We start from the raw sequence: 23,157 nt of genomic DNA on the forward strand, positions 1-23,157 counted from the left end.
AATTTATCACATGCTGTGGCGATGCCAATACAAGTCATGCATATTCTCAATATGAAATATGTACAGTTACTAATTCCTTTAAACGGCTGAATGGCGTTTCAGTTGTAGCTCTGCACTCACCTTTGCCCTTAATTAAAATTTTGTTTCCAGAGCAATTGCTCGTAGCAACTTTAGCAATCATGATGTATTTTTTTTGGAGCCAATTTTGTGCAACAAGAAAGTTATTGTGTATAAGTATATAAAAAGCTGACAGAATTCCAAAACGGACACACGAGTGGATAAATGTATACACAACACTTATGTCTTCATTCATAGTCAAGTGGGTTGTCAATCGTCTTTTAAAAGATAATCAATGGAATAAATTGGGAGTTGAAGATCCCTACTACGAATACGTCCCAATTCAAAAGAGAAATGGAACAAAGTATAAAAAGATAACCAGGAGAATACCTGAGGGAATTTCCACACACGACACGAGCATTTTGGAAACTTTTAAGAAGAAAGCTTACAGGTATGATTACTGGTTCAAGTTGCTAGGTGTCCAATTCGGTTGGTCCAGTATTGTTAGTATAGTACCGGTGGTTGGGACAGTGATTCAAACATTTTGGTCATTACAGTTGTTGGCACTTGCCAGAAAGATTCAAGGTGGCTTACCTTTAGACTTGCAATTGCTATTCTTGTTAAATATAGTTATTGACTTTGCTTTGGGGTTTATTCCCATCATTGGAAGTTTAATTGAAATCGGCTACAAAGCAAACTCCAGAAACTTTTTATTGTTGGAGAAACACTTGGTAAGAGTTGGACAGAAGAATCGAGGATTGATCTCTGAGGATGAAGTGCGTCCTGGATTCATCAATGATACAGTGCAGCCATTTGTTGACGAGAAAGTGAAACCATTCGTCGATGAAACAATCAAACCAGGTGCAATCAAAGCCGGTGACCAAATCTTGGAATTACTCCAAAGGAAACCACGTAGCTCGAGCGTCTCATCAACTACTTCGGGGGTCAGCTCTAAAGGCACGAGTGGATCTACAACGCAAACAAGCAATGCCACTGTCACTACTTCATCCAAGCCACTGTCCGTAGTCGATAAAAAAACAAAGGATACAGATCCTACTTTGCTGCATCATAACATCAACTAGTACGTATACTGTGTAGAGTAAAATTAATAAAATGTATTGTTAATTGTACTTCACCTTTCGCTCTGAACCGCAGTCGATTTTGGTCACACAATTTTGCAACTAATTTTGGTAACCACTTTTTGTACGGCGCGACTTGGGGTTAAGAAGAAGCATGAAAAAAAAAAATTACAAATCTTATTAAACCCGAGATTTCTGGAACATCTACAATACCCTACAATCAGCTAGGATGACTACGGAGATTGATCGACAAAATGATGTTGAGTCCAGTAACGGCACCGCAGTGGAGGAGAATGGCACTGACGGAGTGCTCAGCTCTGCAGGTGAGCCGGATGCTATACCTTTAGATGTATTGGGAACCAATTCTGTGCCAGAGTCTACAAATGATATTGAGACAGCTTCCCTCAAGTCAACGGATGTGGTTGTCGATAAACCTCAATCTAGTCTAAATGATTTACCCATTAATGAACCCACAAAACCTACTGAGCAGGATTTAAATCCTGAATTGGCAAAGTTTATGCAATACTGTCAAGAAGGATCACTTGATTTGGTAAAAGAACTGCTAGATTCAGGGTCCATAAAGGTTAATGACACATTCAGCGATGGAATCAGTGGTCTTCATTGGGCTTGCATTAACAATAGACTAACATTGGTCAAGTATTTGATTGAAAATGGAGCTGACCCCAATCTATATGGAGGAGAATTGAGGGCGACGCCTCTTCATTGGGCTTGCAGAAATGGGCTTGTATACATTGTTGAGTACTTGATAACAAATTCACCAGCCGATCCAAGTTTGCGTGATTTACAAACCTATAATGCTCTTCACTTGGCGGTTCATAGTTCAAACATAACTTTAGTTGTATATCTATTGTTGAGTTGTTGTGATCAAAACAGCAAAAAGAAGTTGTACATTGATGAACCGGATGGATCGAATCGAACAGCTCTCCATTGGGCAAGCTATCAAAATGACATATTTACCGTGAATGCATTGTTAAGGTTTGGTGCTGATGTGTCCAAAACTGACGACAGTTTGTTCATACCGCTTCATTGGTGTTTTATGCGTGGTCACAGAAACGTTATGAAGGCTTTATTCGAAGGAGGTTCAGATATCTTTTTCAAAAACGATCTGGGTAAAAACAGTTTTGATATTGCAAAAGATATGAATTGTTTAAACGCTTGGCGCAAAGTTTTACTTGAAGCAGGGTTGGATCCTAAGAATGAATGGGCGCCAAAGAAGAGATGGATCAGTCCAAAAGTTGGAAAAGTATTGACATATCTTGCTCCGTTTATTCTTTTACCCGTTTCCCTTAGCATTTGCACTACATCTAAAGGTTTGGCTTTCCCCAAATTGGTCCTTGCTTTTGCAATTTTTGCATTTGGAATATTTGTTGTCAACAAAACGATAATTCCATCCTACTTGATTGATGACAAACCACTTCCAAAGTCACCCATCTTGGCTGGTATTTTTTCAGCTACAGCATTTTGGTGCATTGTAGTGTGGATGTTCAAAGTACTTCCTGCTACTATTTTTTCTAATTTCTTCACTAATACCATCATGGCAATTGATATTGCTTTGTTCGTTTGGTCATTTTTCAAAGCCATGTTTATCAATCCTGGCTTTGTGCCTACTCCATCTGACAATGCGGTAATTCTTTCACAAGTTGAAGACTTGCTTGCGTGTGGAAAGTTTGACACCGACCATTTTTGCTTCAACACGTTTGTGCGCAAACCACTTCGGTCGAGGTACTCGAGACACAATAAGAAATTGGTGGCCAGATTTGACCATTACTGTCCGTGGGTCTACAATGAGATTGGAGTAAGAAATCACAAGCTATTCATTACGTTTGTGTATGCATTAAATTTAGCCATTGTTTTGTTTACACATTTGACAATTGAGTACTTTGATAAATTGAAAGGCTCAATTGACTCAGATGATGAGGATAATCAAAGCTTTTTCTGTAAATTGATTGATGACGACTTCTGTTATGGGTACAAGAATAATCAATTTCATTTCAACTTGGTGGTGTGGTGTTGGTTGCAATACATTTGGATATTCTTTCTCTGTTTGGTGCAAACTTTCCAGATATTACGTGGGTTGACTACATGGGAATTTAGTTCATTGAATTCAAGAATTTACAATCCAACAAGACTGAATCATTCGACAGTGCCAGAAGAGGTTGCAGACTCACTCACGCAGCCTCCGAGATCAGATAGGAAAAACAATGGGTTTCAAACATGTTTGAATTTACTTGGAATTGATCAGTTTGTGATGACTATCAAGATGACTATTGCATCCGTGTTCAACCGTAACAGGACAACCACTGTTGACCCATTACATATAGATATACCCACTGATTACGGATTGAAGCAGAATTGGTTAGATTTTTGGATCATTGGAGAAGCTAATTGGAGAAATGTATTTTACTTACCCATCGAAGGTGAAAATAACTTAAACGGGCAAGTCGTTGACTATTACAAGCTTTACGAGTACCCGCCAAAGCTGTCCAATCAAGTTGTATAAAGTATCTGCTGTATAGCATTTATAGAGAATCTTGGGTACACCTACACTCTCTTTTCCAACATTATCCAGTACTTGTCAGACAGATATCATTGCAAGCTTAAATATTCAGTCGCATAAACCGAAACAGAAAGCCAAAGATCATCGCGCCTCTCATCTCGAAAGAAGAATTAGGTTGAGGCAGTTCCAATAGAAGATTGTTACATCAAATCTATTTGTACGTTTTCTCACTTTGATTGCATTGATACCAATTCAACTCATCGTCCAAGTTGGATTCAGTGGCTCTTTTGAAGAGTCAAAGAGGGACGTCTACTATAGAAATGATCCTATGAAGTACGTCGACAAAGAGAAAAGAAAAAGAAGGGAAAAAGTTGAAAAAAAAAATTTGCAGAGAAAAAGTTATATTTATAGTGCGAGAGATGGGAGAGATGAGGAAGATGAGACGATTTTCACTTTTGTCACATATTAGAAGCTCTCTTATTTTCTTGAAAAGTTGAAATGTGCGGTGCAGGGCCGGCGATGGAAGGTTGTGGATAAGCTGGATTTTATGTAAAAAAACGACAAGTATTGATTTGTCATTACTTTATTCCGAAACGGATTTACCATTGTTGTCTCACGTGCCATGTCCGCCCTCCTTTCCCCACACGATTGTTAAAGAGAGCAACCTTGCAGAAACAGAGATTATCCCATTATTCACTACTTTTCTTTCCATCTGCTCCAGAGTTTGTCTACTATGTCACTCAATCAACATACTATAAAGCTTCACAATGATGGCAGGGAATTCACCACCTTGAGCAACTTGCCTCTATCTGCAATTGACGCTCAAAATTTTGATAGAGTTATCATACTTATTCATGGTTTTCCTGATAGCAACAAAACTTTCAACAAGATATGGCCATTGTTGCTTTCCCACTTTAAAGAAAAGATTTTGCTTATTGCTCCTACATTGAGAGGATACGAGACATCCAACATTGGACCTGAGGAAGAGTATATGTTGCCATATCTTGCTGGTGATGTTAAAGCGTGGATCCACGAAGTCAATCCTCAATTGGACAAGCCTGTACATTTAGTTGCCCATGATTGGGGTGCTATGGTTGCATTCAAGACTGCCAGCATGTACCCTGAGTTGATTACGTCAATGGTCACATTATCAATTCCGTATTTGATTAACATCAGTGTGTGGGAAATGTTGTGGTATGCTCCAGAGCAATACTATTTGTCGTCATATTTCATAACTATGCTGTTTCCATGGCTTTACAGACCAAAATTGACCGAGTCAAATGACTACTTGACTAAACTTTGGAAGTACACCTCACCAGGCCTTGATGTGTCGCAGGACGAGATCAATGAGATTAGGGAGAGATTCAAGAATGATGCAATAGTAGATGGAGCCACATCATACTACCGTCACGTTCTTCGCCCCTATTCGTTTTGGAAATCAAGGTGGCCAGTTGATTTTAATAAAGTCCCTACGCTTATTGTATGCGGAGAAGATGATGGAAGTATGTCACCAAAACTTGCTCTTTTGGAACAGCAAAAGTTGAAGAAGTATTATCCAAACGCTCAAGTGAAGATACTTCCTAAGGTGGGACATTTTATACAAAGGGAGGTCCCAGAGCTCGTTACTGGGTTGATTACTGACTTTTTAGATTCTTATCGTTAATCTTCTTGCTCTTTTTTGTTGACTCTTTTTTAAATGTAGTGGTGTAAGGCAACATTCTTCACTTCGTAGTTGCTATCTTCACAAGCAAGTTGCGTAAACACTTCTTCGTAGAAGCAGTTTTTTGGGGGTGGTTCTTAGGTTGCAGAAAAATTCTATGCGCAACTATTTTTTTATAAATCCACTCTAAAGATCCATTCTTCCACAGCCACAACTGAGTGCTAATCCCATATGTCTGTATCGGAAGTTCGCCCTCGCAAAAGGGTATCAGAAGATGATACTAGTTCTAACAAAAGGCTCAAGACTTCCACCACTGAAGCTCAGCCTTTTGCTCAAGAAGACATCAAATTAATTTTACCCAAAGAAGTAAAGACATTTCCTGCAACGATCCAGGATCGGAAACGACATATACAAACGATAGCACAAATTATCCGAAGAAAACAGCCCTCTGTAAAGACGCCAAACTTGAAAGCAACCGACATAGAATTTCAAATTGCCAGAAGCACTACAAATGTTACATATGCATCTACTTTAAGGAATGCAATTTACAAGCTTCAACATCCGGAGAAGTTCCAACTGACAGCCCAAACGAAATCCCATTCCAAAGAGGATGTCTTAAAATTGTTGAAATCTATGGAAGTCCCCATTGACAAGTTGAAAAAATACGGGTTTGTAATGTCAGTACCCGAGGCAGTTCCCTATACGAAGATCACAAGAAATTGTCAACGATGTGACACTGAGTTCAAATTATGCCAACAATTGGAACCTACAACTTGTGAATTTCATTATGGTAAGATACGACGCAACCCTGGTAGTAAGACGAGGTTTTATGATTGTTGTTTGGCTCCAAAGGATGATAGTCGAGATATCAAGCCCTGTGATAGTCGGAAATATCATGTGTATCTGAATCCAAGTGTTGAGGAAAAACAAAGCATTCGTCCATATGTGAAAACTGAGGAAATTTTTGATCAAAGAGGGAAATATCGAGTTTTGGGAATTGATTGTGAAATGGGATATACTACGCGAGGGTTTGAGTTGATGAGAGTTACAGCTGTTGATTATTTCACTTTAAAGACAGTTATGGATACTTATGTTCTTCCGTTTGGCGAAGTTGTTGATTTTAATACGCGATTTTCGGGGATTTCCGCCATTGACGGTAACTTTGTAAGTTTTAATCAAATGATCCAGGAACTTGGGATTGTGATGGATAAAGATACGATTCTTATTGGACATGGATTGGAGAATGATATGAATGCGTTAAGGTTGATTCACAATCATATCATTGATACATCGATATTGTATCCCAAGTTCGAAAGTACACCTACATCGCGGAAGAGCTTGAAGGATTTGACATTCAAATATTTGAGCAGAAATATACAAGTTGGTGATCATGATAGTGCTGAAGATTCTATAGCTGCTATTGAGATTGTCAAGTACCACGTTGATAAAATGGGGATAAACAAGGGAAGAACTTGAGAGAGATCAAACAAGCAAAATCAATGTAATTCACGATAGCTTATACTCGGGAAGTTTGTACCTTGCATTTGTGGAATCAGCAATAGCCCTATTACAAGTTGAGCTTCTTCCCTTTTTGCAATAGAAGGTACCATTGATTGGTACATGAACTGTTATATAATCAATGGATGTTCCAATAAAGTTTGGATTTAATTCATTCAACCCACACGCCTCATCCACTTTGATTTTTCTTTCCAATTTCGCTTCCACTACAGTTTCCATCAACTCCACTTGCATTAACTGCTGATAATCAATAATACATGTCAAATCATAGTTTAAATGTTGGAAATCGTTAAACTTGTAAGATTTAAACTGTTGATATTTGTTAAATTCATCCATTAATACAGATTTTAACTGAGTTTCAAGCATATCGTTATCTCGCAACAAAAGAATGTGGATATTTGGTGTTGGTTGTAGTATTGATTGCATCTTTGGATTCAAGTTTATCCTACATTCACTTGCTTCATAAATGTGATCAGTCAATTTCAAAGCTCTTATATAAAACTTGATTACTGAGTTGTCAATGCACTGTTTATCTTCCTTGGTGAGAGCATTGGATGAAGAGCTAAGTGAGGTGGTCCATTGATGGAATCGATTTAGATGGGATGGTGATATTGCAATCTTGTTGGCCACGTCTTGTAAAAATTCAATAATTGTTGTTTTGTCATGGGTTTGAGATGTGATTTTGAAAATCGCGTGTTCTTCTTGAAAATGGTTTGGATGGGTAGCTAATAGTGGTGTGATGACAAGAGCTGTGAATAAGAATGATCTTGATAAGAAGTGCATACAGTATTGAAGCTTTGGTTTGTTGCTTGTTATGTTGTGGAGAAGTAAAAAAATGGTACTTTTTCTGGTATGGTGACAAATCTAAAATTGTATTCACCCGGTTATATAAACTACATTATACTGTCATAGAGGATAATATGGAATAGACAAACTAGCCGCTTTGGACTCTATAGGTACTTTATAGCAGCTGTTGGTCAGTTCTAAAAAGCTAGATTATGTACGAACTGTATAGACGAGTTTGATCTGACTTACTAAAACTTTTTGGTTTCGCTATCTGTTACTAGTAGTAAGATAGTTTAAGAAACCATAAGAAGACCCTTTCTTACATTTGAATTTGTCTGTATGATAATATTTGTTATAAAAGTTGCAAAATGAAGAAATTATTATGAAATGAGTTTTCAGAGTATTACACAAAGGGTATAGTTCTATGATACACGTGAATTTAAAAAAAACAAAAACAAAAACAAACAGACGCGAATTTTTAATCAAAATATGTATATTATACCCAGGTTTTACAACCAAAAAAAAAACCATAAACATTCAATACTCATGATCTTCTTTTCAATTCACTTTTCTTAATAGCGTATACTTCCATATGGGTACACCTACAACAACAACAACAACAACAACACCAAAGAGAAGAGGAGGAGGAATTGGAGGAAATACCTCCTCTTCCTCTAGCAACAAAAAGAAGCAAGCATCATTAATGTCCTTTTTCAAACCCATGGCAATCAAAAATGAAAACAACAACAAGAGCAACAAGGATACAATCAAGCTGTCTGTAAAACAAGAACAAAACTGTGCTACTTCTTCATCGCCGCTAAAATCTAAAACCACAGTTAAACAAGAATTGCCATTGTCAAGTGATAAGGAAAACGACAATACCTTGATGCAAGACGATGAAGATGAGTTTAGAGATTTGTCATTTTCATCAAGCTTGACTTCACCACCAGATGTAAATATGGTTAAACAGGAACCCAAGCAACCAATGAACTCAAAGAGTACTGCTGCCCTCAATTCAAGTCCTATTAATGCTAATCGCCATGCCAAGAAACAAGTCAACTATGCTGAGTCTGACTTTGAAGACGATGATGACACTGTTATCCACTCCTCTCGTAAGAGAAGGAAAGTTGTGCAAGCACCAAGTGACGACGAGGAGGACGAGTTTAAACCAGTTATGTCTGATGCCGATGACTATGATGACTTGAGTGATTTCGTAGTGGATGAAGATGATGATGAAGATGATGCCGCGGATATCCTGGATGAGGAGGAGGAGGATTTACCCAAACCCAAGAAATCTAGCCTGTCACGCAAGTCCAAATCGATGCCCTCGGCTGATTTAGCCCCACAAACTGAAACATCATTTGATACAACCACGTCCTCTAGTAATGACTTGTCCGGCAAGTTTTCCGCTTCATCATCGTATGACGCTTCCGGGTACCAAACACAACAATTTCTGTCAAAACCAATACCTTCCACTAAAAAGAATTTTGCCAAGGAAAATGAAGAACGATACCAATGGCTTGTCAATATCAAAGATGCTGAAAAGAGAACCCCAGATGATCCAAATTACGATCCAAGAACGCTTTATATCCCCCAATCAGCATGGTCTAAATTTACTGCTTTTGAAAAGCAATATTGGGAAATCAAGTCCAAGATGTGGAACACTGTTGTGTTTTTCAAAAAGGGGAAGTTTTACGAACTTTATGAAAATGATGCCATGATTGCCAATACCCAATTCGATCTTAAAATAGCTGGTGGTGGAAGAGCAAATATGAAATTAGCAGGTATTCCGGAGATGTCCTTTGAACATTGGGCAAAAGAGTTCATCAGTCATGGTTATAAAGTAGCCAAAGTGGATCAAAAGGAATCGATGTTGGCTAAAGAAATGAGAGGTGGCGGATCTAAGGAGGAAAAAATTATCAAGAGAGAATTGACTGGGGTCTTGACTGGTGGTACTTTGACCAATTTGGATATGATCACCGATGATATGTCCACGTATTGTCTCAGTATCAAAGAGGATACAGCTGAAGATGGGTCAAAGATTTTTGGTGTTGCATTTGTTGATACTGCAACTTCTGAGTTAAACTTGATTGAGTTGCACGATGATGCTGAATGTACCAAGCTTGACACATTAATCACTCAAGTTAAACCAAAAGAAGTCATTTGTGAAAAGGGTAATCTTTGTAATATTGCAAAACAAATTTTGAAATTCTGTGCTCATTCCAATAATCAAATTTGGAACAGTTTAAATCCAATCACTGAATTTTGGGATTATGATATTGCTGTTGAACAATTGGTTAAATCCGGTTACTATGAAGCTGAAGATTTGGATGATTTTTCAAAATACCCCCAAGTTCTTGTTGATTTTAAACAAAATCACTTTGTCGCATTCAATGCATTTGGTGGGTTATTATCCTATTTGAAAACACTCAAGTTGGATGAAAGTATAATGAGTTTGGGAAACATCAAACAATACAAGATTTCAGAAAATGAAACTTCGCACATGATTCTTGATGGTATTACTTTGAGCAATTTGGAGATCCTCAATAACAATTATGATGGTGGAGATCAAGGAACATTATTAAAATTGGTGAATAGGGCAACTACTCCCTTTGGTAAAAGACATTTAAAGAAATGGATCTTGCATCCATTGATGCGTATAGATGAGATTAACCTGAGGTATGATTCAATTGACTATTTGATGAGCGAGGGTTCAGAATTGAGGTCAGTCTTACAAGACTGTTTAACACTTTTGCCTGATTTAGAACGTTTAATTGCCCGTGTGCATGGTGGAACACTTCGATTTAAAGATTTTCTTAAAGTTGTTGAAAGTTTTGAAAGTATTGCTAGATTTTCCAAGCAATTGTTGGAATTTGCCAATGTGAAGGACTGTGGAGTTTTGTATAAATATTTGCAATCATTCCCCCAGGATATGGTTGAGGCTATTTCAGAATGGGAGGATGCTTTTGATAGACAACAAGCATTGAGTGATGTTATCATACCTGCAACTGGAGTTGATGCTGAATTTGATGAATCACAAGCGATCATGAATGATTTGGAAACTCAATTGAATGAATTGTTGAAAAACTACAAGAAAGAATTCAAGTCCCATGAGATATTTTATCGTGATTCAGGTAAGGAAATTTATCTTATTGAGCTTCCAGTGAAATTGGTTAAACATGTACCTTCGACTTGGCAAACAATGGGTGCAACTTCAAAAGTCAAACGATTCTGGTCTCCCGAAGTAAAACAATTGGCAAGAAAATTAATGGAGCAGCGGGAATTGCACAAACTGGTTTGTGATACATTACGGAGTAGAATGTATGCCAAATTCGATGCTCATTACACCACTTGGATGAAAGTTATCAATTGCATCGCAAACATTGATTGTATACTTGCCTTGACCAAAGTTTCAGAGTCAATAGGTTATCCATCATGTCGTCCAACATTTGTTCAAAGTGAATGTGGTGTACTTGATTTTAAGGAATTGAGACATCCTTGCTTTGTTGGTACTAGAGATTTCATCCCCAATGATATTCAATTGGGTGGTGATGAACCAAACTTTGGATTATTGACGGGGGCCAATGCCGCTGGTAAATCAACAATAATGAGGACTACGGCATTAGCAGTAATCTTAAGTCAAATTGGGTGTTATATACCGGCACTGCAGGCAAGATTAACTCCCGTGGATCGCATCATGACAAGATTAGGTGCAAATGATAATATAATGCAGGGCAAATCAACCTTTTTTGTTGAACTTTCAGAAACTAAAAAGATCTTGAGTAATGCCACGCCGAAGTCATTGGTGATTTTGGATGAATTGGGAAGAGGTGGTTCAAGTAGTGATGGATTTGCCATTGCTGAAGCAGTATTGCATCATTTATCTACTCATTTGCAACCTGTGGGGTTTTTCGCCACACATTATAATACGTTGGGAGTATCTTTTAAACTGCATCCACAAATTAAGCCCATGAGGATGGCAATTGTTGTTGATCAAGAAAGTAGGGATATTACATTCTTGTACAAGTTGGAAAATGGTACTGCTCCAGGGTCATTTGGAATGAATGTGGCGTTAATGTGTGGAATTCCGAGGGAGATTGTTGATAATGCTGAAGTTGCGGCAAAGAATTATGAGCAAGTTTCGAGTTTGAAACGGACTTATCAAGAGGCTGAAGCTGAGGAAGAGAAAGGGAAAGAGAAAGAGGATAGTGGAATGAGTTTAGGGTTGCAGAGTGATTGTGTGTGGTATGGTACTGATAGAATTGGGTTGTTGAAGCAGGATATTTTGAATTATGAAGCTTTTGTTCAAGAAAGAGCTCTTGAGAATGTGTATGCAATGATTGATTCTTTATAGAGAGATAAATAAAATGATTTTAGAGTGGATAGACAACTGGAGTGTATAGGATTAGTTTTCAGTTTTAGGATTGAGCCCATGTAAAGAACCCTGTGGTTAGTCTATTTCGGTGATTATTCTTATAAAGCGAGATTTTATTATTATTGTGCAAGACACTACTTTCGGTGAAGATTATATATTTATATATTCAGTTCTCAGGGTATTTACATTTATCTATTTAGAGTTTATATACAACAGCCTTTCTTATTATCTCAATTACTACTTATAATAGTGTTGTAATTGATTTCTACAATAGTACGCGAAGTACAGGAATCTTAGAACGCTTAGTAAGCAGTTAAGAGGCCCTACATCAGTTGACGCCAAGTACACTACTTCTCAACACAACGAAAGCATCAAGGAAGGTATAAATTTACTCTCCATACTTAAATACTCACGCAATCTCTCAGTTACTTAAACTACTTACATTAATCACCAATGATTTCTTTACCCGACTTGCCATTTCATTGTTTGCAGACAATATTCAGTGGCATCAATCAGCACCAAACACTTGCGCTCGCTCCCTTACACTCGAGTTTTTACGAGGTTGCAAAAACAAAATTATATAAAAATATTTATGTTTATCAATCTTGGGCTCCTTTAGATGACATTGATCTCTATGATTTTGAAAATTTTCCAAAACCACCGGGACCACAATTCAGATATCATAAGGATATCAATAACCTCAAAAGCAACAAGTTCACCATAATATCTGTGGAAACACTCGAAAGGTATTTAGCTCACATGGACAAGACTCAAACAATTTATCGACTTGAGATGGACCAGTTTTATCTAACTTTGATGGAGTGCATTTTCAGACTACTCCACATTAAATTTTTGGTTTTGAGACAAAATACAATTTGTTGTCCTCAAAGAGTAGATATAGTTATGTACCAGGACGTGGAATTAAACCTTGAACTTGGGGGCATTGAAGTATTCAAGTCGAATCAACGGTGGTTAGTACCTACAAAAGTTTCAAATGTTGAATTGCCGCCAGGAAGGACATGGCTACCTTTTATTGAATATTATACGCATTCACCGGCCGATTCTACAACTCCAACTCTGTATCATTTCGTAATTGACGTTGATTCTGTTGACTTATCGAACTTGTTCAAAGATGTAAATGTCCTGAAATTGAACATTAATAGTGAGGACCTTTATATTCCATTTTACTTTTGTAATATTTTCAACACTGAAATTCTCCAAGAATTGACCATTGTTGGATATTTCTTGTTTTGCAATTTGTTTGAGGAATATGACTTGACTAGGAAATTTCCCAAATTGAAGCTGCTATGCTTGAGGGTGTATGGTTTGGTTCAACCAGATAAAATAATGACTTCTCTCCCACAATACTCACACAAGACATTGGAAATGTTTACCGTTTCCACTGTCGACTACTCTATAGACTATGCAAATATCCTATGCAATATGGGGGCTAACTTTCCTGCTGCGAGTATTAATTGGTGGAGAGAATCAGCGTCTGGGATACAGCACAGAGATTTTGATGAGAACATAGTTGCATTAAGTCCTAATTTACCCTTGGGGATAGTGGGTGATCACCACCCAGGCGAGACAACATTTCGTTGTTCTAACCAAGTTACGGGAAAGCTTCAGAAGTATTACACAAACGCGGAGTTGTCTCAAATTTATAGTTTAGTGCGATATCCAATCCCAGGAGGTAGCGTTTTTGAGTAAGCTGCAAACAGAATTGTACCTTCCTTCCATGAGGATGTAACGACAGCATAACAAACAAACAAACAAACATGTTGGAAACTTTATGAATTAAGAAAAGTGGGCCACAATGATTTCTCCAGCCATATTCCTTCTCGAGTTTGAAATGCCAAAGAGTACTCTCATTACACAATCTACATCTACGGAGAGACTTTTAAAACATTTTGGCTTGAATGGTGTGTCAAGCGAATTTAAGGAACATATTAGGGGCGAAACTTACCCATTTGATACAAAAACTACAATCCAAGTCATCATAAATAAATTAGAGACCAAAACAAGATTGGCTCCATTGCGCAGTCTTCGTAACATTGAAGAAATCCTTTCAAGAATTTTTGGTCCAGAATGGATTGGATCAACTAAACAACAACAAAGTCAACTAAAATTGATAGTTCTTAAGATGGATAACTTATTCCGCTTGAATACTCCAATATCCAATGAGGTGTTACTTTCTGAAGAACTGGGTTTATTAAATGTTATTATTCGTTGGATATATATTCAATTGCAAGAGCAATGGTCCCAAAGTCCAGAATCAGACATAGCATTCGGCAGATTATGCCAAAACTTGATAACATTACTCCTACTTCACAGGTTTAATTTACGCGTGCCCTACGGTGGCAAAAAGAACGAAACTGGAGAGAACGACCATTACAATGTTGTAAGAAGAAGTTGGTTTGAAAATCAGAATGAAGTCGTTCCTAAAATTTTGGAATATAATAACATTGAATTAAAGTACCTTTACACGACAAAGATTTCAGGTTGGTTCCAAATTCCTCGAATTGACAAAGAGCCGATCCTAGAAAGGCACTTTTCAGACAGTGTAACTCCTTGTTACATAAATATGGTCGCGGATATAACAGGGCATGTCATCCAAACGGAGTACCGAATTCCAACAGTAAACGAGAGATCTCTACTTGTTGATTGTGGGATAGAGTCAAATGGGGAGCTTGTTTCGTTCATCGAGTATAAGACTGAATCAATCAGCCCACTATTCAAAAAGCATGAAAAATTTGAGGAGGATACTTCCTATGTGTTAAGCCAAACCCTTTTGGGGATGGCTTTTAGTGGTGTTAATAATTGTTTTATTACATCCCCAGACATATTAATTTATGTAAAGATCTACACGCCTCAAGGCATGACTTTGCCAGTGATGGGGTGTCAAACTTTTAGATTTGGCAGCCACGGAATATCTGCTTGGGCCATAATTTTACATAAACTCCTTGAATCATCTTCGAAGAAACTCACTCCCGGTGAGGTTGCTTATCTTAAACAGAAGTTGTTGAAGAATAATACTCCAAATAACTGAGAAATACAGAGTTAAAGTTGCCAATATGAGTAGCGATAGTGAAGGGACTGAATTTTGAAAATAAAAGCTTATTTCTATCGATATTACAGTAGTGTTGCTAAATAGTCTTTAATTTGAAATGAACCAAGTCTTCGTATAGTAAAGTACTCTTGTTGTGAATCTTCCCTATTTCCTAAGTCCATTTGTACTGGATTAAATCACCACATGCCGATAGTCTTTTCCCTATCATAACGCTTAGTGTCTTTGTGTCTTTAAAGTGTTTTTGTGGTTTAATAGCAATCATAGTAGAGTAGGTATATTCACGTGCGTGACTTTTTATTTTTTACTTTTACTTTTACATTTTTCCACCAGCCCCAAAGTTTCAAAGAAAACTCAATTTAAAATATCAAAACTTATAACCCACCCAAGAAAAACACACCACTTTTTTTTTTCTTCTACTTTCTTTTCCCAAATCTACAAAAAGTATCAATCAATTATTCAAAACAAATGGCATCAATTATCAATCAATTAGGTCTCAACACCAGAGTTCCTTACCATTTCTTACTCTACTCCTTATCATTCGGAGGTACCGCTTTTTACTCATACATTGTTTCACCAATCTTGTTTAAGAAATTATCAAGGGATGATTTCAGTAAAGTGCAAGGCCTAGTGTTTCCCCATTACTTTAAGTTTCAAATCTTGTCGCCATTGGTAATTGCCGCCATAACTCCATTCCAATATTGTCCATTCACATTGGGTACGTTGGCAATTGCGTCATTGTCTGGGTTGGTTAATTTATTCTACTTGGAGCCTAAATGTCGTGGTATTAAAGAAGAGAGGATTAAGTTGACTGCTATTGGTAAAGAAAAGAAGGATAATGGTGAGCCTACTGATGAGATGCAGGCTTTGACTGCTAGTTTTGGAAGATGGCATGGATTGAGTATGTTGATTAACAACTTGTCGGTTTTGTCCTTGACTGTTTACGGATTGACTGTAGCTAAAGGATTAACTTTGCTCAAGTATTAATGAATGTATATAGCTATACTGTATATACTGTATGTAGGAAAGAATCAAGTCTAACTTATGAAAATCTGTTTTCTCTTTAGACTTATCGCTGTTTTCGTTTAAGATCAGCTTCTTTTCTTAACCGATCAGCTTCATTATACTGAGCAATCTCTTCCTTATAAATAATCATAGTAAACTTGGAGAAATAAAGGTACCATAAAAACAACTCACTAATGGCAAATGTACCAAAGTATAAACTTAATTCAGTAGTGGAGATATCGGGGTTAAGCATCCATTTTTTAATAATCAATACATAATGCACAATGGTTATTGTCATTAATACTACGCCAACGACAAAGAATTTTATATCTTTGATTAGCTTTGGTGTGATGTATTTTTGAAGTAATGATGGATGTGGTGATGAATTTGCTTTGTTGGTGGTGCTCATGATAATTTGATTCACTTTGTAAAAGGGGAGTAGAAACGGCTTGTCATTTTATTTTTTTTTTTTTTTATTTTCTTCGTTCCTCGGAGTATTGACAAGATTTGTGGTAGCACAGGGAATATTGAGTCATCATTTGTTTGCAAAAAGAGTAAGATGTAGCTCTAGAAGAGGATGCTATACTAGTTTATTGATAAGATTTAAGTTTTTCATATGTTTTGGGATTTCAATTATGCATTTTACTTCATGAGATATTCTCTTCTTTTAGAGAACCAGTCACAGAGTATTATTTGGCAAAATTTTAAAGCAAAATCTCAACACAATGTTATACCAAAAAATTCCAATGAGGATATGAAGCACTCCTTCATCAAATATTGCTTCTTGTAAGTCCTATCTGATGGTCCTCTGTTGCTAGAAAAATCGGTATCATGATTTATCAACACATTAATTTAGCCAGTCACGTGATTTCATTTACGGGTTGCCATTTTATGTCATTTTCGACCTTTGTTCTAAAATTAGCAATTAGCACTAATGGGTGACATCATTTACACTTTGCTAGGCGACCATGTGCATTACATTATTCTTCTGTACGAAGTACAAATTGAGGTCAGTATCACACAGAAAAGCAGGAAAGAGGTAACAAAAAAAAAAAGGTATTATTACGCAAAATATATATTTTAGCAAGCGAAATGACTGGAGGCCAATTTAGGTAATAATTTGAAAGAAGAAACAATACCAGACACACACACTCACAGGGATGTAAGTTTTATTGGTCCGCATTGTTATAAAACCTTTTACTCTTTGTCTCTTTCGGTTACAAACTAAACACAAACGAAGTAAACAGAGATCGAAATCAAGTCTTTTTCTATCTTTTTTTTACTCCTTTCGAATAGGAGACGTTTAGTTACTTTCAAGAAAAGCTTGCTTAATGTGTTATTACGAAGACCTAAATCTCAGGTCTTATAGTTTTCTTTTGCTCAGTCCTGTGGGTCTTCTTTGAACAGGACTGTTTTTTTTTTTTTTCATGTAAAAGACTAAATTAGAGAGAGGCGATAGAATTTAATTTATATGCAATGTATTCATATGTATGTAATATAACATCTAAGGGGTGGGGGGTTGTACATGATGCATAAGTGTAATATAGAAGGGAATAAGATACATAGATTTGTGGTTTTGTATTATATTCTGTTATATTTTGTTCGGATAAATTGGTAAGCGGATTTTTAAAAAAAAATAAAAAAAAAAATTTTAAATTGCCAAGAATAACAATAACAATAACAATACAATAACAATACAATAACAATACAATATAACAAATATAACAATACAAATACAAATACAAATACAAATACAAATACAAATACAAATACAAATACAAATACAAATACAATACAATACAATAATGTTTAAATTCCCTTTTCTAACCGTCACCCGCCGAGGAAGGAGGAAACAAACGCCTTTCCAAGTTCATAACCACAAGAGAATAAAACAAAATAAGAATAACAATAGAAAGAAGGAAAGAAAGAAAGACTACAAACCACACTGTATTGTTGAGCTTTTCTGTTTCATGTCTCAATTTTCTTTCAATAAATTATATCTCTCCAATTGTTCTTCTACATTCTTTTTGCATTTTTCCCTTCTCTGACTTTGAAAAAGCAAAAGGTTCATTCAATCTGATTTGAATAGATGTGTGTGTATATGCGATCTTTTTTACTCCCCTTTTATTTCCACTTAAGGCGGGGGTATTGCCGTATATATTGTACTTTTCTAGTTTGTGATCTCGAGAGACATGAAATTTCGTAACAAAAAAAAAACAAAAACTCGTCTATTGCTAAATTTACACAAAACATATCTCTTACTTACTTAACTTCGTCGTTTTGAAAAAAAAAGGTTCTAGCCTAAAAGGAATTTAGTTTACCCCATTGTCACAACAACTTATATTCCACAAACTTGTTTTAAACTAAATGTTTTCTTCAACAATGGCCAATTTCACTCTCTTCTTCATTAAAATTGGGAAAAAAGGGTCTCTCTCTTATATAAATTACCTTTCAATTTTCCTTGAAAAAAAAAAAAAAAAACATTCACTTAATTTCAGCATTTCCCTAACCTCAAAACTTTGGTCCTCAATACTCCCCTCATACCACAGCAAAAGATGTTATACGCTCTAGCCACGCCCAACTCCTCATTCAAACCACTGATTAGAAAAATGAAAAACTCATGGCGATTGAAAAAATTCAAACAATTGTACATTGAAAAAGGTGGGTTATCAGCCAACTCATCTAGTAACAGTGGTAGTGGTAGTAGCGTTGTATCTTTTACTGAACTGGCTTCAAGTAAATTTGCATCGTCTCCTTTGGCTCCTTCTGTCACTTCGTATTCTGCTGTCATTGAACATTAGTCATGGACATCAACAACAACTAAGCAACTGCAACAACTAAAGATAGACTGCATATGCTAAGCTAGACTGAGTGTGCTGATTAGTGTGACTTTGATTGCTGTGCTTTTTCCACTTTCTTTCTTTTGGCCTTTGGATGAATTTCAGTTTTATTGAAGTAATAATTACACAAAATCAAAAAGAAGATTTAAAATTTTTTCTTTTATTTTAATTCAATTTAAGCGAGATACACATACACATACACACAATACAATAACCAAAACAAAACAAAACAAAACAAGTGATTAATCAACCAACTTTTTCAATTCTATTAAACATCTATATACTATTTATTATTATAATTATTATCAATAATTTATAAACGTCAATTCATTAATACAACTTTAATCAACATATGTAACATCTCCAATCCTGCACTACTTCATTCTACAGAATCTCTCCTCCTCATGCAGTTAATATAATATGCAAGATTCTTTTTTTAAACTTTTATTGTATCTTATATATATATATATGCACAAACTAATATCTACCCAGATCCCGAAGAAGATCCTTCTCTTTCAAATCCATCATCAATCAACTTCTCATTATTGGATGGATCCCAAACTGCTGAAGGCATAGATAAATTCTGTAATTGTCCTTTACCATACGGACTTGCACTGATACTAGCATCTCCTCCTCCTCCTCCTCCTTCATTAGCACCAGCACCAGCAGCAGCACCTAATGCATACTCATTACTCCTACGCTCTCTCTCCCATTCTCTCCATCTCCTCATCTTAATCTTTGACGCATCAAATACACCTTCTGTAGCTCCATGTTCCAGTCCTTTATCACCACCAGCAACTGTTCGTGTTTCACCCCAACTGAAATCATCAAACTTCCAATATGCATAACTAGGTAAAACAAAATTCCAAATTGGTAAAGCAATCATATAAATGAAAAAATAAATAATATAAGACCATGATGAAATGGTAACCACAATTAATAAACCAGGTAAACCAAAGATAATTGCCAATAAAACCAATGACATAATTGGCGTTGGTTTGGATATAATAGCAACAATAATAACATAAATTGTGAATGATATAGCTGCTGGTAAAACCAATGTACCAACCAATTCAATAAAAATGACAAATTGCATAGAAAAACAAAATGTTCCACATAAATCATTAACTAAAACCAATTCCATCAAATTATGCACCGTTGAATTAATCCATCTACGACGTTGTGACAACAACACAAGAAACTTGTCAGGAACAACAGTTTTACAAGCAGCTTTAGGCACAAAAATTTGTTTCCTCTTGGGGAATGTCCTCAACATCAATGAAGAAAGAAAACGATCTTCACCCAATAACAATAAATTCTTTTTATGCAACGTATCAACAACATTATCGGAATATCTCTCAACAATATCAGGATTGGCCAAAATAGGTACCCAATATCCATCTGATCCCTTTGGTGCTTTGATCCTATACATTGAAAAACATCCAGGTAAACAAGTAACACCACCAAAAATAGATTCAAACGCCTTGGCTTGATGATGAGAAATATAATACTCAAACACTTGAATTGCCGTCACCCATGATTGTGCCTTGTTTGAAATCTTGGTTTCTCCACATAATCCCATAATCGCAGGATCTTTAACCATTTCAGCAACCATATGTGTCATTGAATCAGGATAAACCTTGGTATCTGCATCAACCATTAGCACAATTTCATAAAATTCAGCCATTAACCCAGTAATTCGCCAAATATTGGAAAACATTTCAAATTCTAAACTAGTCATTCTTTCATCAAAAACAACCTTTTGTAAAAATGACATCAAAATGATTTGAGAATCACGCTTACCTCTATTACCTGGTTTGGGCATATTTGCCTCCTCTGGAGTACCACATTTAACAATAGTAAGCATTGGTACACGTTGCTGCTTTTCTGGAGGAACAGTATCATCATTATAATTGTAGAAACCACCATAAACTTTAGCCATATTATGACGCTTACTACCTTGAGCAACAGCCACATACGAATAAGGTTCAACTTCATCTCTTGGTACAGTCAAGTCTGACATCATATCCAAAACTATATCAGGCGTTGTCCTATCATTACCTGAACCTTTAATTATACCATCACAAATAACAAGTATAAGCTTGTGCGAATTTGGAAAATCAGTAGTGGCTATCGAATCCAAAGTTGTACGAATACCATCCTCATCTTCAGAATAACAAGTAACTAAACAAACTGTATGGGCCAATGGATATCCAAATGGTTGATACTCAACTGGAGGTTGAGGTACAACATCAGGATGAATAATGTCAGGTGATAACCTATTCACAACCGAATCATCCAAACCATCAAATGGATTATAAGATGAAACGGGACGATTTAATAAATCAGTTGATGAACCTTGGTCATTCAAGTATATCGTTGATTGTCTCGTACTACTTTTACCAGTAGTAGCTCCACCATTACCCAAACCAGCATTCCTCTTCCCATAACCGTTTTTACCCAACAAAGCAGCCTGGGTTGACATTGTTGTATATTTAAATGTCTTTGAAAGTGCACTTGGATTATCATAATATTGCGACAAGTCAGCATTTGGTCCCAAGGCAAGCTTTTGAGCTCTTTGGAAAACACTTTGTCTATTTGTCTTGGCAGCTTTATAATTAGCTCTTGCCTTGACAGGAACTGTCTTGATTTCTGGACCAGCACCAGCAGTACCACTATCTACCCAATTCTCAATGGCCTTGTTACGAGCAACCATTGTTTTATTATCATACTCTGTGGCACCTTGTTTCCTCGACGTGACCCATCTAAACCAACAGGCCATAATAAACTTGACAATAACCACTGACAAGATAAACACCAATGAAACAATCAAGACAATCTGTGATGCAATACATCCAATTGTATCGGAATCAATAGATCCCACCTTGATAATCTCAGTAAGACATCTAGCCGCTTGACGTTCACTAGGATCGGTTAAAACTAATGAAATATCTATTCCTTTATACGTTGGGTCATCACGCAACTTGTTGAAAAGATCAGGGTAAGTCACATCATCGTTTTGAATCCAGTTAATCAAATTTAAATCCAAAACATTTCCTGAATACACAACCAAGTTTCTTGACGAATTTTTGATATCATCCCAAGTGAAATATACATCACCCGTCACTTTTAAACTGTAATATGCTTTACGAGCAGTTTCACTAGTATGACAAGCCCAACCGTTATAGTAAGCTTCAGTATTGTTGACCGAATCAGACCCATCTTGACTGAAAACTCTACATGGCATATACCATGCAAGTTCGTTATCATCATTATAAGGTATGGTACAATTATCTCTTGGTACAATCAAATTTTTACAGTTACCATTGACATTTTGAAACAAAAATGAAGCATCTTTACCACCTGCATTTATCGGCGGATACAACACGTTTGAACCGGCACCAATTCCTGCCGCTGCTGGATGTTTTGATGAAGTTAAATCAAATGATCTACCATTAATGATCAAGTACCCACTATTAACTTCATTAATTCTAGTTCTAACTTGTTCCTTTGAACAAACAGTCTTGGTGAAACCAAAAGTCAAATAAGCAACAAATGCACCAATGTATAATATACATGAAATTAAACCAATTTTTTCTCTCCAAGCAAATTGACGATCTTTAGTTCGAAGTCCAAATAATTTCAATAATGGTGCTGGTGCCCAAAAAGTGATTGCATAACAATAAACTTTCCAGAAATAAATATCACTCTTGTCGGCTTGTTTTTTTCTATTTTTAGTACCTTGCACTTGAGGTCTTGGTATACCATTGGATATAACTTTACTCTTCAGAGGTGATTGAGAATAATCTGGAATTTCATCATTTAAACCATAAATTTCTCTACCACCTTTCAAATCTTGACCATTAGGGCTTCCTTGAGGTGATGAATCATGGATATCCATCAATGGGATTCCCTCAGTCTCATCTTCAAGTTGATTATTGTTGTTACCATTATTGGCAAATCTTTCTGAAGTGTAAGTACTAAGATGTGATCTTGAGCGACCTAATTCGTTTGATATTGTTGGATCTAGTCCAGAAGATGATGGATGTACTTTTATATGATCTGCCTCTTGGTTGGCGACTTGGGTATAGTGAAAGTTACGGTGATTTTCATCTAAACGAGTTCTTTCTGGTCTAATAAGTGATTTTTTCCTACCGATTCCATCACCAGTTTCAGGATCAAATTCTGTGTAGCCACGGGTAGGACTTCCACTAGATCTATGGAAAGCCATTTATGAAAAAGCAAAAAAGAA

The 23,157-nt window shown here is 36.4% G+C and overlaps 12 protein-coding genes across 12 annotated transcripts; 9 read left to right on the forward strand and 3 right to left on the reverse strand. All coding sequences in view use genetic code 12, as the record gives it.

Annotated features, from left to right (window-relative positions):
* Positions 1–299: 299 nt before the first annotated feature.
* Positions 300–1,139, forward strand: I9W82_000041 (DUF4112 domain-containing protein; the record flags this gene model as incomplete). The annotated part of the gene is made up of 1 exon (XM_067693136.1): positions 300–1,139. The coding sequence occupies one exon, from the start codon at positions 300–302 to the stop codon at positions 1,137–1,139; it is 840 nt and encodes a 279-aa protein (XP_067550067.1).
* A 226-nt stretch (positions 1,140–1,365) lies between these two features.
* AKR1 (palmitoyltransferase) lies at positions 1,366–3,657 on the forward strand (the record flags this gene model as incomplete). The annotated part of the gene is made up of 1 exon (XM_067693247.1): positions 1,366–3,657. The coding sequence occupies one exon, from the start codon at positions 1,366–1,368 to the stop codon at positions 3,655–3,657; it is 2,292 nt and encodes a 763-aa protein (XP_067550068.1).
* A 730-nt stretch (positions 3,658–4,387) lies between these two features.
* On the forward strand, positions 4,388–5,317 carry I9W82_000043 (alpha/beta fold hydrolase; the record flags this gene model as incomplete). The annotated part of the gene is made up of 1 exon (XM_067693357.1): positions 4,388–5,317. The coding sequence occupies one exon, from the start codon at positions 4,388–4,390 to the stop codon at positions 5,315–5,317; it is 930 nt and encodes a 309-aa protein (XP_067550069.1).
* Positions 5,318–5,545: 228 nt separating this feature from the next.
* Positions 5,546–6,790, forward strand: REX3 (RNA exonuclease; the record flags this gene model as incomplete). The annotated part of the gene is made up of 1 exon (XM_067693467.1): positions 5,546–6,790. The coding sequence occupies one exon, from the start codon at positions 5,546–5,548 to the stop codon at positions 6,788–6,790; it is 1,245 nt and encodes a 414-aa protein (XP_067550070.1).
* A 30-nt stretch (positions 6,791–6,820) lies between these two features.
* I9W82_000045 (uncharacterized protein) lies at positions 6,821–7,615 on the reverse strand (the record flags this gene model as incomplete). Its single annotated transcript, XM_067693577.1, has 1 exon — positions 6,821–7,615. The coding sequence occupies one exon, from the start codon at positions 7,613–7,615 to the stop codon at positions 6,821–6,823; it is 795 nt and encodes a 264-aa protein (XP_067550071.1).
* A 595-nt stretch (positions 7,616–8,210) lies between these two features.
* On the forward strand, positions 8,211–11,972 carry MSH6 (mismatch repair ATPase; the record flags this gene model as incomplete). Its single annotated transcript, XM_067693688.1, has 1 exon — positions 8,211–11,972. The coding sequence occupies one exon, from the start codon at positions 8,211–8,213 to the stop codon at positions 11,970–11,972; it is 3,762 nt and encodes a 1,253-aa protein (XP_067550072.1).
* A 474-nt stretch (positions 11,973–12,446) lies between these two features.
* Positions 12,447–13,703, forward strand: I9W82_000047 (uncharacterized protein; the record flags this gene model as incomplete). Its single annotated transcript, XM_067693797.1, has 1 exon — positions 12,447–13,703. One exon carries the CDS (start codon positions 12,447–12,449, stop codon positions 13,701–13,703), a length of 1,257 nt encoding a protein of 418 aa, XP_067550073.1.
* Positions 13,704–13,845: 142 nt separating this feature from the next.
* I9W82_000048 (uncharacterized protein) lies at positions 13,846–15,042 on the forward strand (the record flags this gene model as incomplete). Its single annotated transcript, XM_067693908.1, has 1 exon — positions 13,846–15,042. One exon carries the CDS (start codon positions 13,846–13,848, stop codon positions 15,040–15,042), a length of 1,197 nt encoding a protein of 398 aa, XP_067550074.1.
* A 486-nt stretch (positions 15,043–15,528) lies between these two features.
* On the forward strand, positions 15,529–16,047 carry I9W82_000049 (uncharacterized protein; the record flags this gene model as incomplete). Its single annotated transcript, XM_067694019.1, has 1 exon — positions 15,529–16,047. One exon carries the CDS (start codon positions 15,529–15,531, stop codon positions 16,045–16,047), a length of 519 nt encoding a protein of 172 aa, XP_067550075.1.
* Positions 16,048–16,129: 82 nt separating this feature from the next.
* Positions 16,130–16,474, reverse strand: I9W82_000050 (uncharacterized protein; the record flags this gene model as incomplete). Its single annotated transcript, XM_067694131.1, has 1 exon — positions 16,130–16,474. The coding sequence occupies one exon, from the start codon at positions 16,472–16,474 to the stop codon at positions 16,130–16,132; it is 345 nt and encodes a 114-aa protein (XP_067550076.1).
* Positions 16,475–18,620: 2,146 nt separating this feature from the next.
* On the forward strand, positions 18,621–18,866 carry I9W82_000051 (uncharacterized protein; the record flags this gene model as incomplete). The annotated part of the gene is made up of 1 exon (XM_067694241.1): positions 18,621–18,866. The coding sequence occupies one exon, from the start codon at positions 18,621–18,623 to the stop codon at positions 18,864–18,866; it is 246 nt and encodes an 81-aa protein (XP_067550077.1).
* A 523-nt stretch (positions 18,867–19,389) lies between these two features.
* On the reverse strand, positions 19,390–23,136 carry CHS3 (chitin synthase; the record flags this gene model as incomplete). The annotated part of the gene is made up of 1 exon (XM_067694350.1): positions 19,390–23,136. The coding sequence occupies one exon, from the start codon at positions 23,134–23,136 to the stop codon at positions 19,390–19,392; it is 3,747 nt and encodes a 1,248-aa protein (XP_067550078.1).
* Positions 23,137–23,157: the final 21 nt, after the last annotated feature.

Source organism: Candida metapsilosis (assembly GCF_017655625.1).
Source record: "Candida metapsilosis strain BP57 chromosome Unknown scaffold1, whole genome shotgun sequence".
Taxonomy (NCBI): Eukaryota; Fungi; Ascomycota; class Pichiomycetes; order Serinales; family Debaryomycetaceae; genus Lodderomyces; species Lodderomyces metapsilosis.